The following is a 14,612-nucleotide window of genomic DNA, read 5'->3' as shown; positions in this document are numbered from 1 at the left end:
GGGGAGATGATTTCTGAGAGAAGAGGACTCTTCATTCTAGCAGACACAGGCAAAACGAGAGCCAAGAGCAGGAAGCTGAAGCTAGATAAATTCAGATTGGGAGAAAGGGGTAACTTATTTACAGTGCGGGTAAAACACCTTCCCAAGGGCTGTGGTGGATTCTTCGTTAGATGAAATCTTTTAGTCAGGAGGTGGTGTCTCTTTCAAAAAGCTAGGCTGTAGCTCAAGCAGAAGCAATGGGCAGTAGCTGGGTGAAATTCCCTGGCCTGTCTTAGAAAGGTCAGACTAGATGCCCTAATGGCCTTACTGTTAGAATATAGATATTCAGGCCTGTCTGCAAAGGCCTATACTTTAAGATTTTAGGTGTATTCTTATTGCTTAGCTGGTTATAGAAGTACAAAACAAGAATCAAAATCGGTCTGCCTGTTTATAGGCTTTCTTTCACTATGATAGTCTAAGGCCTTGTTCTTAGGCTAAGGTCTTTGGCTAAGCAGCAGAGGCAGCCATAAGCTGGGAAGCGAAGGGTCACAGTCCTCACCAGTCACACTGAAATAAGACAGTTTTGGGCCGTTAGAAAGGTGATCCAATCTATCACCTCCAGCGAAAGGGAAGAGCCTAGAAGATTTATAGAAAACTTAGTTTGATGCATCCTGTCTGGCAAGAACTCACTTATCAATAGCTGGGTGTGAAATCCTCATTTCTTTGTTGTTCTATCACTGTAGTCTCCATTCCCCTATTGTTTGTCTGTATAATCTCTGTCTGGTTCTGTGATTGTTTCTGTCTGCCATATAATTAATTTTGTTGGGTGTAAACCAATTAAGGTGGAGGGATATAATTGGTTAGATAATCATGTTACAATATGTTAGGAATGGTTAGTTAAATTTCAGTAAAATGATTGGTTAAGGTACAGCTAAGCAGAACTCAAGTTTTACTACATAGTCTGCAGTCAATCAGGAAGTAAAGGGGAGGGGGAATTGGAATCACGTTTTGCTAAGGGGGGAATGGGAATAGGGAATGGGAACAGGGACACAGTCAAGGCTCTATGGTTTTCAGAGCTGGGATGGGGAACACTAAGGAAGGAAATTGGAATCACTGCTTGCTGGAAGTTCACCCCAATAAACATTGAATTGTTTGCACCTTTGGACTTCAGGTATTGTTGCCCTCTGTTCATGCGAGAAGGATCAGGGAAGTGAGTGGGTGAAGGAATAAGCCCCCTAACATTTACAATCTATGAATCTGTAACCCCGGCTAGCTGGCTGTTCCAGACAGCAGGGCAGACCACCTTTTCCTGTGGTTGACCCTAACAAGCCTCCCTTAGGGGAAGGAGCCATCATTCAGGGCTGTGGTGCTCCTGTTCTGCTGCTGGGGGGCTGGGGTCTAAGCTGTTTTCATGCCCAAAGATCTCTTGCAGGCTGAGTTCCTTCTCTGAGGCTGGAATGCCCTTGTGCCGGATATACCGGGCCTTCCTGGCTTCAGCATACAACTCCAGAAACCCAGGCCTGCTGTGCATAGGTCTGGGGTGGCTCCTGTCAGGGACATAGGGATCTGTATCAGAGTTTAGCTTCTCGTGGCCAAGGGAAGGCTTCCTTCTCTCTGTGCAGCTAGTGGGCTTGGGCATGGTGTCACTGCCATCCACATCGCTGGCCTCTGCCTGTTCACAGGGCAGCACTGTGTGGCCTGTACCCAGCACTCCTTGGCTGTTGGTTTCTTCCTGCTCTGCTGGATTGGCAGAGGTGCTCAGCCCCCTAGCGATGGAATGCCTGAGGTCTGACAGGCTGATGTCTGTGATGGAGCTTGCAGCTTTGGCCTGGGTGCATGTTGAAGTTGACCCATGCCTTCCACAGGACTCCTGCCCCTCATCATCCAGGATGTCATGGTCGCATATCTGATGCTGCAAGGGTGATTGGGCTGCCTGTGTGGGACCTTCCACCTTGGGCAAAGTACTTCTTGGTGCTCTATAAAGGAGGGAAGGGAAAGGGGTGGAAAACTGTGCAGTCACTGACCAGCAGCTCTCCCTTAGTCACCTCTCTTTGCTTGCCATCCTGACCCCAGCGACCACGACACTGCCCAGCTGCTTTGCCCACCTGTCGTGCTTAGCTGCTCTGCCAGGTGAGTCTCCTTCATGGAGCCGTGAGCACAGGTGTGTACCTGGCGTGGGTCACTCCCCTCCCTGACATCTGCCTCTTCTGCAGTGAGAGGGAGACAGGGCTGGCTCCAGTGTTTTTGCTGCCCTAAGCAGCCAAAAAAAAAAGCTGTGATGGGTGTCACTTCGGCAGCAGCTCTACTGCTTCTGCTTCATTCTATTCTTTGGCAGCAAGTCCTTCCCTCTGAGAGGGATGGAGGGACCTGCTGCTGAAGAGCTGGATGTGCGGCCCCTTTCTGTTGGCTGCCCCAAGCACCTGCTTGCTGTGCTGGTGCTGGCGGGAGACCCTAATGCATGTCTACCTGGAGTGGACCAGGCTGCAGCCCCTTTTCCTGCTCCTCTAGAGCCTTCTCCTCAGGCTCTTGCTGCACTTCTCCCTGCACCATGCACACCCCATCCATGGCCCCATAAAGTCATGAGACCTTGCCAACTATCTCCTGGCACTGGCCAAGGTGGCTATCATAGAATTTCAGGGTTGGAAGGGACCTCAAGAAGTCATCTAGTCTAATCCCCTGCTCAAAGCAGGACCAATCCCCAGACAGATTTTTGCCCCAGATGGCCCCCTCAAGGATTGAACTCACAACCCTGGGTTTATCAGGCCAATGCTCAAACCACTGAGTTATCCCTCCCCCTATCCATTGAACCAGGAGGAGGCTGTTGAATGAGGAGGTGCTCTGCACCTGTAGGGCCTATTTCCATTCCTCCCTCAGGTAACATCTCCGGGCAGAGTTCCTCTGGGCTGCATCTGCTGGCTCCCTCGATGCCTTAGAGGAGCAGTGGGCGCTGTCCAGGGTTCTCTGCTCGCTGTCCCTCTCTGGCTCCCTGCTTATGATTCTGTGACCCTCACTCCCACCCTTGCTTTTAATTAGTTGTCCCTCACATTCACTTGAGTCCTGGATCCAGTAGCTCCTCCCCTTAGGCTGGGGGAGGGACCTTCAGCTGTGGGCAGGCTTATGCCAAACCACCTTCCCAGGTGCTCTGCCAGGTGAGCCCCACAGGACTCCTTCAACCAAGGTTCCCTGTGCTTCAACCAAGGTTCCCTGGGCTGGGGCATTGCTCCCTTAAGCCCGGACAGGCCATATTTTTCCAATAAAAAAAAAATCTGTTTTCAAAAAATGAGGACTTATCGGCAACGCACACACATTTTTTGCAGAGAGTTTGTGTACAGTAACATTTTTCATTGTTTAAAAAAATATTGAAGTGAAAAATGTATTTAAAAAGTAAGAATGTTTTTGAGTATTTGATACATTTTTGTTTCAAAATTTTTGTAAAATGCCCACTTAGTACATTTTACTCTCTCCCTGCTGTTTTTTCACTGAAACAAAGCAGGAAAAGGTTAAAAATGAAAAGAAAGTGAGAAAATAACTCATTTTTTCCACTTCATTATTTTTTGCACTGGCAAATATGAGAAAAAAAAAGTGGAAAACCTGGGGTGTATGAAATGACGTAAGTGGATGTTTTTCCTCTTTCTTCCTTTTTTCCTCCATTTCCCTTTATCTTGTCACTGAGTGTGACATTAAATAACATCAAGGGTTTGATTCTTGTCACTTTTTGCTACCTCTTTTCCTTTTTTCCTCTCTGTAACTTCAAAACACCCTCAAGCTTTGACAGGAGCTCAGTTCGCCCTTTGCTGCTCTGTTCCTTGCCAAAATCAGGGAAGTTTTGAAATTAGTGAGTAGAAAAAGAAAAAATGCTACAGGAATGAGTGACAAGCAGCTATGCCTCCACCCTGCCCCTCCCATGTTACTAAATTTATTGCACTTGATGGCAATGGGGGGGGCAACAACACAAATTTGAAATTTTAAAAATCCAAAATTTTTAAGTTTTAAAAATTCAAATATTTTTGAAAACTATGTCATGACATTTAAAAAAAAACAAAATAAACTATGGCTCCATTTCACACCCTGTGACAAAGGGACAATGTCACCATTTCAACATGTTTCATGAACTTGTTTTTCCAAGTTCTGACCAGTTCTGTTAGTCAGTAAGTGCTATCAGAAGCTGGTTTCATGTGGGGCTAACCTCTGTCAGGACAAGACACTCAGCCTGGGATAACTTCGTCCAGTCTGGAAGTTACCCTCTGTTCCCTATCCCCTGTCTTGTGATGAGCATCTCCAGCCATAAGCTGCTCAGCATGTTTGTAACCATCTAACTCCCTCTTGCTACCCACCCTCAGCCACCCCAAGCCTTACTCCACCCGGGGGGCAGGAGATGGCTCAGTACAGCCCTCGCCCCTGCCTGGTTGGGCATTATGTTTTAATGAACATTTGTGTGTGGCAAGTGACTCAGGTTGCCAGGCTGCAAAGGAAGTTTACATTACACACATCCTTACCTCAGTTGCTCCGCTCGTCTCTTGCCGTGCTGCTGCCCTGACGAAGTGGGGAGCATGGGCAGAACTGGCCTTTTACCAACCTCCTGGGAGAGGTCCCCTAGAGTTGCATGGGCCTTCTTCCGGGAATTGCCTAGGACACGAGCAAACACTGATCACTAATCATGGAGAACACTGGGGAGCAGCACAGGAGAGCCTAGGGCCCACATAAAGCCACCCCTAGAAATGCACAGCTACCAAGGCACTGCTGAGGGCCAGGCTGGCTGGCTGGAAATCTTACCATCCATTTTGCCCTTCCCTTTGGCCACCTCCACACACTGTGTGCAATCCTCTCTCATCACTGGGGCTTTCACCTGCTTCTCCCACCCTCAGCTGTGTGTTTTCTCTCATGCCTCCCCTAGCCACTTGGCACAGCCATCTAGTTCTCCACTGCCAGGTGCTCTCTCCTCCTTAAAATCCAGCCATTCACGCAGTCCCAGCCCTCCCCATTCTCATTGCCAGTGCTTTCCCTCTTGGGCCTGATTCTTTGCCTGGGCAGTCTGACAATGCCTTTGGGCGCTGGCTTAGCCAATGTTTGCAAAGTGGCATGAACATTTATGGTGGCACAGAAGCGATTTTGAAATCAAGTGATAATTCATAACTAAACCCAGATACTTATGCCAACCATGTATGGCACCAACGGTGTCATGAACAAACTTCCCAAATAAATCTAACTACAGTATAAAAGATCTAGCAAACTTACTGTTACCACCAACTCCCCACACCCCTGGCTTCACTTGGTCTGGTGACATGCCTGAAACCTAACTGACAGCCACATCTTCCAGAAACATTGCCTCCCCTTTCTACTTACACCCCACAGCAGCTTAGAGCGCTGCAAAAATGCCCTGATGTGGAAATGCAAAGGCTTCGTGAGCTGCTCATACACCTAATCTATGAATGGAACTGATATTGACACGGGGAAGTTCCGGCATGGAAGACAGGCAAGTGCAGTACAGCTACGTAGCACAGACACCGATACCAAATATCCCAGTCCAGTGGCTCTTTAACTGGCCCTTTCTGCAGGTTGCCTCACAGATTCTCTCCTTCACTCGCACTTCCCCCACTGCTTGGATTGCTGAGCTTGCTGCTGAGCAGGATCTCTTCTTACTGCATGTCTAATTTTGGAGGGTTTCTTTGTTACTGGTGCTGGGCTGGGGGCTCTATTTGGAGGAGATGGGAAAGGAGCCTCACCTTGCTGCAGTCTCTGTAGCTCCTTCTGGATCTGCCTCTGCTCTTTGATCATTGAATTCATTTGGTAGAGTCGTGCTTCCTCTAAGTCCTGCAGCCCATGGCTGAGCCGGGCTTCAGCCCGCTTGACATCCTGTCTCTCCAGCTCCCAGCGCTTGGATGGGTCTCCCTCTGCCATAGACCAATGTATGATGCCGAGAGTTGCTCCCCTCCTAGGCTGGGAAGTCCCAGATAACAGCACAGCACCACGGAAGGGACCTGTCAAGGCTGATTTCCCACTCTGGCACTTCGAGTCCAGGAGTTGGGGGCCTGCAAGGATTCTAAAAATTAATACTGGTCACTCCAGGCTTGTATTAAACTCCCAAGATTACAGCTTCTCTCTGACCTTGGATGGGTAGATGCTGCCACCACCCAAGTGCCAAAAAAGAGAAAACTCCTTTAGACCCAGGAAGGTGCACTTGGGAATTCCTCCCTGTGAGGTACCCTCAAGCCCACCCCCCACCCGGGGAAGAGCTGAGAAAGAAAACAAAGGAAATCAGCTGTTGCCACCAGCTAATTAAACAACATATGCACAAACCTCTTAGGACACAAAAATCCTAATCCTGTTCTTAAAAAAGGTAAATTTTATTAAAACCAAAAAGAAAGAAAATACATCTGGAACTTAGACTATTGCTAGGTTTTAAAAAGAGCAAATATAATAATTAAGCATCAAGAATGGTTTTCTTGAGGTCAGGTTAATGGTTACAAGCAAAACAAAAGCATTTGGGGGTTAGCACAGAGAAGTCCACAAGCCATAAAGAAATAAAAGAGATAAACCTATTTGCATCTTCCTAGACATTTCCTGATCTACTTACATATCTGGGATTTCAAATGAGTAGTTTCTAGGTATGATTTAATGATTTTCCATACCTAGCGCAAGCTCTTACAGCATAGTCCAGCCCTGTCCCGGCTCTCCGGGAGAACAACCACACACAGACAAAAGGGAAGTCTTGTTTCAATTTTAAAAAGTTCTAGCCTTCCCATTGGCTCTTTTGGTCAGGTGCCCACTCACTTCCTTATACCTATGCATGCAGTCAGACTTTTTAACCTTTTGCAGGTAAAGCAAGTAGAGAACAGCTACCAAGAGGGATTTTATAGCTAATTGGCTGGCTGGGTCCATAAAAGGAAGCTACCCTCCCTTCATTTATCACAGGACCTGAAAGAAGGAAGAACTCCGCAGGCTAAGGAACACTTTGCCATGAGAGAGTCTCCATCTCCCACCCCAGGACCTGAAGCACTTTTCAGACCTGGCTGGCTTCACCCTCATCACACTGAAGCAGCTATTCTCACCACCAAGCTATTCTCAATTTGCCAAGTCAGAAAGCCATTAGAAGACTCACCCAACAGGCCAGTGGCACAGGCCGTCTTGCCTTACCTAATATCACAGACCAGTGGTCCCCAACCTTTTCATCTGGCAGGCGCCAGACAAAGGACCGTGGCGGCGGTCGAGCATCCACCGAAATGCCACTGAATTTCGGCGGCATTTCGGCGGCGACACCTCTCAATGACGTTGCTTGTCGGCGGCAAGCAGCGTCATCCAGAGGCGTCGCCGCTGAAATGCCGCCGAATTTCGGCAGCATTTTGGCGGATGCTCGACCGCCAGCCAGGATGCAGGCGCATTTAGATGCCCCCGTGGGCACCACGTTGGGGACCCCTGCCACAGACAGTGCTTTAATCCCCTGACGGGGGCATCTTCCAAAGATGGACTGATTTGGGATTGCTAGCCCTATGGCGTCCCCCCTTGGCCCAGTGAATGTTGGTACTGTCCCCGTGCCCCAGTGTCACTGGGCCACTCTGGGTGAGGAGGGCCTTGTGCAACGGGAATGTTGAGATGTTTAAATGCACAAACCCCACAACATGCCCATGGTGTGATCGCCATAAGCATGTCCCCCAGCACCAACCTTACAGCCGTGGTGCAGCGGGGCTACCTGAGCAAAAGGCCAGCTTTCAATCGAGGAGAGCTTTGCTTGTCTTTGCTCTGCATGAACTCTGCCAAGCAGACATTCCACCCTGGCGCCTGCAGCCCTGGGCCCCTCCTCTTCGCTGTGAAAGCTTCCCTGTAGCTATTAAACTGTTGCCGGGTATTATATTGCCGAGAAGGCATTGCCAGTTTGTTTGTAATGGAAGCTCCACTGTGCAGAGGCTCAAGGGCAGCAGCAGCATACATTACCCGCAGGGCTGCCCGGGGGGGCGGGCAAGTGGGGCAATCTGCCCCAGGCCCCGGGCCCACAAGGGCCCCATGAGCCCTGGCCTGGCGGCGGTCCGGGTCTTTGGCGGCATTTCGGCAGTGGGGGGCCCTTCAGTGCTGCCGAAGATGTGGAGCGACTGAAGGGCCCCCTGCCGCTGAAATGCCGCCGAAGACCCGGACCGCCGCCGGGTGAGTACAAGCGCTGCAGCTCCCCCGCTTTGCCCCAGGCCCCCTGAATCCTCTGGGCAGCCCTGATCACTCTTATTGGATTGCCACAGGCTTCTCCAGCACGTAGGCAGCACAGCTCAGCCACCAGCTCAGCCCACTCTGCCTGCTTAACTCCCTGCTGTGGGTATTTCTAAGGCACCTGTCCCCTGGGTATCTAAGAGCTTAGCAAGATTATTCCTTTCTCCTTGTTTGTTAAAGAAAAAAGCAAGTGTTCTCCTATGGTGGATAGGGCCTTCTCCTCCTCCTTATTACTATCATTAGTTATGCAGTGTTGTTGTAGCCTATCAGTCCCAGGATATTAGTGAGACAAGGTGGGTGAGGTAGTATCTTTGATTGGACCTACCTCTGTTGGTGAGAGAGACAAGCTTTCCAGCTTACACAGAGCCTTTCCTCTGATCAGACCTCTTATCATAGAATCATAGAAGATTAAGGTTGGAAGGGACCTCAGGAGGTCATCTAGTCCAACCCCCTGCTCAAAGCAGGACCAATCACCAACTCTTGGCTGCTCTTGTGGCTGCATGCTTTGTGTGGTTTGAAAGCTACTCTCTCTCAACAGCAGAAATTGATGTAGTACAAGATATTCTCCCCCTCCTCCCTTGTCTCTCTCTGTCAGGGGCAGCTTTAGACATTTCGCCGCCCCAAGCAGGGCGGCATGCTGTAGGGGGCACTCTGCCGGTCGCTGGTCCCGCGGCTCTGGTGGACCTCCCGCAGGCGTGCCTGCGGAGGGTCCACTGGTCCCGCGGCTCCACTGAAGCCGCGGGACCAGCGGACCCTCCGCAGGCACGCCTGCGGGAGGTCCACCGGAGCCCTGCCTGCCGCCCTCCCGGAGACCGGCAGAGCGCCCCCCCGCGGCATGCCACCCCAAGCACGCGCTTGGCGTGCTGGGGTCTGGAGCCGCCCCTGCTCTCTGTAGTTATCTATGTATCTGAAGGTAGTGCTCAAAAGCCCCAGTACAGGACACGGCCCCCCATGGCGCTAGGTATATAAACACACTGTGACACAGCCCCTGGGCTGGCCTGACAAGCTCACCGTGTAAATATCTGAAGGGGGGGGATAGGCAATGAACTACAAAAGGCCCACAGAATAAATGAAATGTAGAGCTGGAAGGACCTCAAGACATCAAGTCCAGCCCCCTGCACTGAGGCAGGACCAAGTAACCCTTGACCAGCCCTGACAGGGGTTTGTCCAGCCTGTTATTAAAAATCTCCAGTGACAGGGATTCCACAACCTCCCTTGTAAGCCAGTTCTAGAGCTTAACTGTCCTTATCAAAAGAAAGTTTTTTCTAATATCTAATGTAAATCTCCCTGTTGCAGATTAAGCCCACTACTTTTTGTCCAACCTTCAGTGAACGTGGAGAACAATTGATGACTATCCTCTTTAAAACAGCCCTTAACATATTTGATGGCTGCTCTCAGATCCCCTCTCAGTCTTCTAAACATGCCCTTTTTAAAAACTTTCCTCAGAGGTCAGGTTTTCTAAACATTTGATCATTTTTGTTGCACTCCTCTGGTCTCTCTCCAACTTATCCACATCTTTCCTAAAATGTGGTGTCCAGAGGGATGATAGGCATAGCTCATTTTTTTCTCTATATTCTGAATTTGACTCTGGTGCAGAGTATAATACAGCTTGCTAGGAAAATTCTTCAACAGGAAGCGCCCACTTTAGCATGGCCCACTTTATTCATTGAAATAAGCTGAGCTCAGAAGCTTCTGTATGGGTAGGTCTGGTTGAAAGTTTTCCATCAAAACTGTATTTTGATGGGAAAGTTTCAATTAAATGCAACTTTTCACTATGTTTCTGCTTCTCATGGAAAATTTTGACTTTTTGTCGAAAAGCTGGACATCCAAACATTAGCAAGTTTTTGGTTTTTAGTTGAAAACTGAAAATTTTCAATTTGGAAATGCCACTGCTGTGCTTCCTGGGAGTTTTAGTTTGACTGCTTTATATCCCCATTTTGCTTTATGAGACAGGTTCCCTAGCCAGATTACATCTCCCTTGATACACAGTGGCAACTCAGTAAGAGGGGAGAATGCGGTGCATGATGAGAGACGTAATCTGGCCAGGGAGCCCAACCCATAGAGGAGAATGGGGGTGTGAGGCATCCAAACTACAATGGCCATGAGGCACTGCAGCAGTGGCATTTCTGAATTGAAATTTTCAGTTTTTAATCAAAAGATTTTGGCCATAAATGTAAAGTGTTTGATTTTTTTTACTGAAAAAAATGTTGACCTTTATATAACTATATCATCTATATCAGCGTGTTCATTTTTATCTTCCCTGGGAAAAACCTCTTTTCTGACCAGCTCTACTTGGGGGTCAGCAGATCAAAAAACTGGCAACCTTAGCAGTAAATCTTTGACCTCAGTGGCCCTGCTTAAAGGATATGAGGCTGAGAGGGGCCAAATCTAAGAGGTCTTTGGCTGGCTTCGTCCACCGTCAGCATGCAGCCTGACCCTGAGTGGAAGTTAAACTAGGGACTTGGTCCAGACAAAGCTGTGTGAGAGAGACATTGGAGAAAGCCAGCCTTTGTTCCTGGCTGTAACTGAATTCTGAGACCTGTATGGCCACTCAGTGCTGAAGGAACAGGCAGCAGCCCCAGGTGATTCCAAACCCAGCAGGATAGATTTGTGGCCCTGGTAGCAACAGTGCCCACTGTTAGTGCAGAGAGGAAATCCTGTGGAGAGAACTCCTAACCCTCCCAAGTGACCCATCTCCTCCAGGCCAGGTGTTAGCCAGATCTGGACAAGCAGGGAAGCTGGCACCTCAGCTATAATTTGTTGTTAGAGACTGATGATGGTTACAGATTGTTTCTAGAGAAGCAGTGGGGAAGGCATGAGGATGTGTGTACTGTGTGTTTTATCTGTCGCAGGGAACAAGGCCTGGGAGGTGGGAGGGGAAAGTTTAATCAAGGAAGGGCTGAAATGTGGACTAGAGTCTCTCTAGTCTAGTGGTTTCATTGCCAGCCTGAAGGGGAGCCAGGTAAATCATGAGCACTAGTCCAAGGAAGACAATAGGACATTTTCAGGCAGGTTAAATGATGCTGTTCTGTGAGCTAATGTACAGCCAGTGAGTCACTGTGCCACTTTCAATCCGCAGGCACCCACCCGCGGGGCGCAGAGCAGCTGCAAATTCAGTTCAGCTCCACTGGCTAGTCAAGCACAGCACAGACAGGTGCTGTAAAAGCACCTCCCTATGCATCTTCCTCTCAATCTGAAGCAACCCAGCTATGCCAGCCCTGGCTGCCCCATATAAAACTTTGCCAATGCACCTCAGCCCTGACTGGCAGCCCTCCAGCTATGCCAGTCTTCCCTTCTACCCCTCACCTGCTGACCTATTACTGTATTGGTATTTATTGTACTGTGGTACCCCTAGGAGCCCCAGTCATGGATCTCACCGGTGCCACTGACCCTCTATTTTAACTTTATCAGGCCTTGTTAGAGCCTCCCCCACCCCCAGTTCTGCCAACATACCTCACTCCTGGTTCTAGAGTACTAACAGACACTTCAGTGTAAGCAGAGGCTATTTGATCTTTTGTTAAGAAGTGTTTATTTTACTCTGAGCTGAGGCGTTCCCTTGGACTCCTTAGCAGGCCAGCTCTTGTAAGCTGGAGGTGATCGCAGCAGGGGGTTGAGTTTCTTGCAGACACTTGAGCAATGGCTCTGTGAACTCTGTTGTCTTGGATTCTTACCGAGGTGTCAATAAAATGCTCCTCGTGTAAACAAGACACTCTCTTCCAGTCTAGCTCTGGACCACCCCCACCCAGTCCACCCACGCACATGCAACTATTCCTGCTTTCTGCACAAACAGCTCTGCCTGTGGACTCCTGCATGACCTCCTGCATTCCCAGCCCTGGGCACCCCAGCAGGGCAGCCCAGCCCTGACCCACAGAAGCATTGGTTATTCTAAGAGACAGAGGGACAGCTCTGCAGACAGAACATGAAAGGGTCCAATTCTCCTCTCCCATACACTTGTGTGTGCTGCGTGGGTTAATGTGTGGAGAGGCCATGACTTGGAGGCACTGGAGATGGAAGTTTTGGAGTGGTTTCCTTTGGTTTGGTCAAAAAAATTGGTCAAAAAATTTCTACCAAAACAGTCTCAGTATTGCCAATGTCAAGAGATCAAAACTGATGGGCTGGACACAAAAACCCCCACCAGATCTGTTTTTAAGAGGACTATATGGTGATTTGTGGTCTGTCCTTTGGTTGCTGAATGCCCCCTGCCCAGCCCCAGTGCATGTGGAGACAGTGTTGCCAATGTTCCAGATATATTGGATCAGGGGATTCTGGCCCCTGCTGCAGGAGCTCTTGCCCCAGAAGTAGCCATCCCCCAGCTTCCTCTTTGCTCCTCTTGGGGCACTTCACACCAGTCTCCCAGGCCTGGGGGGGGCAGGGGGCTGAATGGGGTCCCCATCCTTGCCAAGGTGTGGGGGAGGCTCCAGAGGCTCCTCACCCCCTCTCCCCTTGCCCAGGCATGTGCTGCAGGGGAGCCAACTCCTCCCTGATGGCAGAAGAGCCGCGAGAGTTGGGGAGAGGCCTTCTGCCATCAGAAAGGGGTCTGCCACGACTGCAGCATCCCCAGCAGGATCTTCTGTCAGGAAAATCAACATCAAACATTTTGTTTAATTTCCTATCAATGTTAATCTCTGTTTCCTCATGGGAACTGTTGTGAGTCCAGGTCCCTCGTGCCACTGTTCACCATTATGGGAGTTGCTCCCAGGCTGGGCTACATTTCCCATGATGCACCCCAGAGCCCGCACCCCCAGCCGGAGCCCTCACACCCCTCCCGCACTCCAACCCCACTGCCCCAGCAAGTGAGTGAGGGTGGCGAAGAGCAAGTGACAGAGGGAGGGAGGATGGAGTGAGTGGGGGCGAGGCCTCTGAAATTAGAAAGTTGGCAACCCTAAACCCAGGGCTAGTAGTTATTTTAGGCTTTTGTGCTCTCTCCTGCTGGAGCTGTTCCACTTTGTATAAATAATTAACTATTCATTGGACCACCAAGAAAGACTGACTCTGTAGCTTGGTAATTAGGTACTCATCAAGGATGTGAGAGATTCACATTTAAATCAGGCAGTCCTGATAGGAAGCTAGAACCTGGGTCTCCTCTATGCCTGGTGAATGCCCTCATCACTGGGATACCAGCTATAACAGGGTAGGAGGCTCTGGAATTTTCTTGTTTAATCACAAAAAAATGTGAAAGGTCTCTGTTTCATCCTGCTATGGATTTGTGAAATGGAATTCCTGTTTTCCAGCCAGCCCTAGTTTACATTGTCTAGACGGCCTTTGCTACGGTAAAAGCAGATCAAAGCCCCTTTGCACAAACCACAATCCGTTCCTTTAATGTGAAACGTGGATTCTAGGAATATGCCAGGAACCCTCCCACACAACAGGGGATTTTGGAGCTGGGGGGGGGGGGGGGAACGGGGGATGGACACAACTGCCAGGCCCCAGCCCAGACTAGAAAGCAAAGTCCCAAGGCAGTGCAAAAGCCTGCTCTTGCCATATGTAAAGCTCACAGCTTTGCTAGTTATTCATCCTGAGTTCACGGTTGTGAAAGCAAAGTCTGAACCACTGGCAGGAACAGACCCCGACAGAAGTGACCAGTGATGGAGCCAAAGGGACAGGGGAATGGGAGTTAGGAGCTTACAGAGCAGGGAGGGAAACACGCAGGCACAGTGCCCAGTAGACTAGGCGAGGTGCTGCTATGCCCTGCTCCTGGGCTAAGGCCACCACTAACCAGGCCTGAGGGTGCAGGGACAGCACAGGTACTTACCTGATTGGGAGCTAGCAGAGGGAGGCTGTTTCCTAGCAGAGCAGGGAGCTGGACAGGATCAGGCTCACAGCTCAGGGCACAGATGCAGCACTGGAGCAGGGACTTTTCTGAAGGTAGGCTCACTCCTCCTTTGCATGGTTCACTCCTTCTCTCTCATTGGCCTGCAGGGAAGAGCCCACGCCCCCGACCGACCGCAGAACACAGCAAGGAAACACCCACAGCACCTGCAGCTGCTGGGAGGCTGGCAGCCCCTTTGTCTCCCTGCCAGCAGGATGGGAGCAGCTCTGCCTGGCTCCACGGCCCAGCCTGCCCCCACCCTGCAGCAGGGCTGCTCAAGTCACTATTGCTCCTTCCCCAACCCCAGCATGCCTGTTCCCTGGCTCTGCTGCTGCCTGGAGATGGCTAATCGCCTGGGAGGTGGAGGCTGGGCCAGAGCCAGACACAGTAGGCATGGGGCTCTGGGAAGGAGCTGCACAGTACAGATTACTGCATGGGAAGCTGGCTTGGGAAGGAGCTGAAGCAGAAATGATCCATAGGAAGCAGCCAGCCGAGAAACTAGAGGGCAAGGCCCAGCCTTGGCCCGCTGAGAATGCCCCTGGGAGGGTGCACCAACCCCACCAGCCCAGTGAGCATGCCCGGACTTGGGAGACAGAGCCCATGGCAGAGCATCCCTAGGTCCCGACAATCT

General features: G+C 50.2%; 1 protein-coding gene across 1 annotated transcript; it reads right to left on the bottom strand.

Moving 5' to 3' along the window:
* Nucleotides 1-1,205: 1,205 nt before the first annotated feature.
* CCDC190 (coiled-coil domain containing 190) lies at nt 1,206-13,940 on the bottom strand. The gene is made up of 4 exons (XM_039485713.1): nt 13,925-13,940; nt 5,703-6,008; nt 4,476-4,605; nt 1,206-1,955 (listed from the first exon to the last, which is right to left on the bottom strand). The coding sequence occupies exons 2-4, from the start codon at nt 5,875-5,877 to the stop codon at nt 1,331-1,333; spliced, it is 930 nt and encodes a 309-aa protein (XP_039341647.1). The 5' UTR covers nt 5,878-6,008; nt 13,925-13,940; the 3' UTR covers nt 1,206-1,330.
* Nucleotides 13,941-14,612: the final 672 nt, after the last annotated feature.

This window comes from Mauremys reevesii, linkage group 8 (assembly GCF_016161935.1).
Source record: "Mauremys reevesii isolate NIE-2019 linkage group 8, ASM1616193v1, whole genome shotgun sequence".
Taxonomy (NCBI): Eukaryota; Metazoa; Chordata; order Testudines; family Geoemydidae; genus Mauremys; species Mauremys reevesii.
The sequence above is the reverse complement of the archived record's forward strand: the minus strand, read 5'-3'. Positions and strand labels throughout refer to the sequence as shown.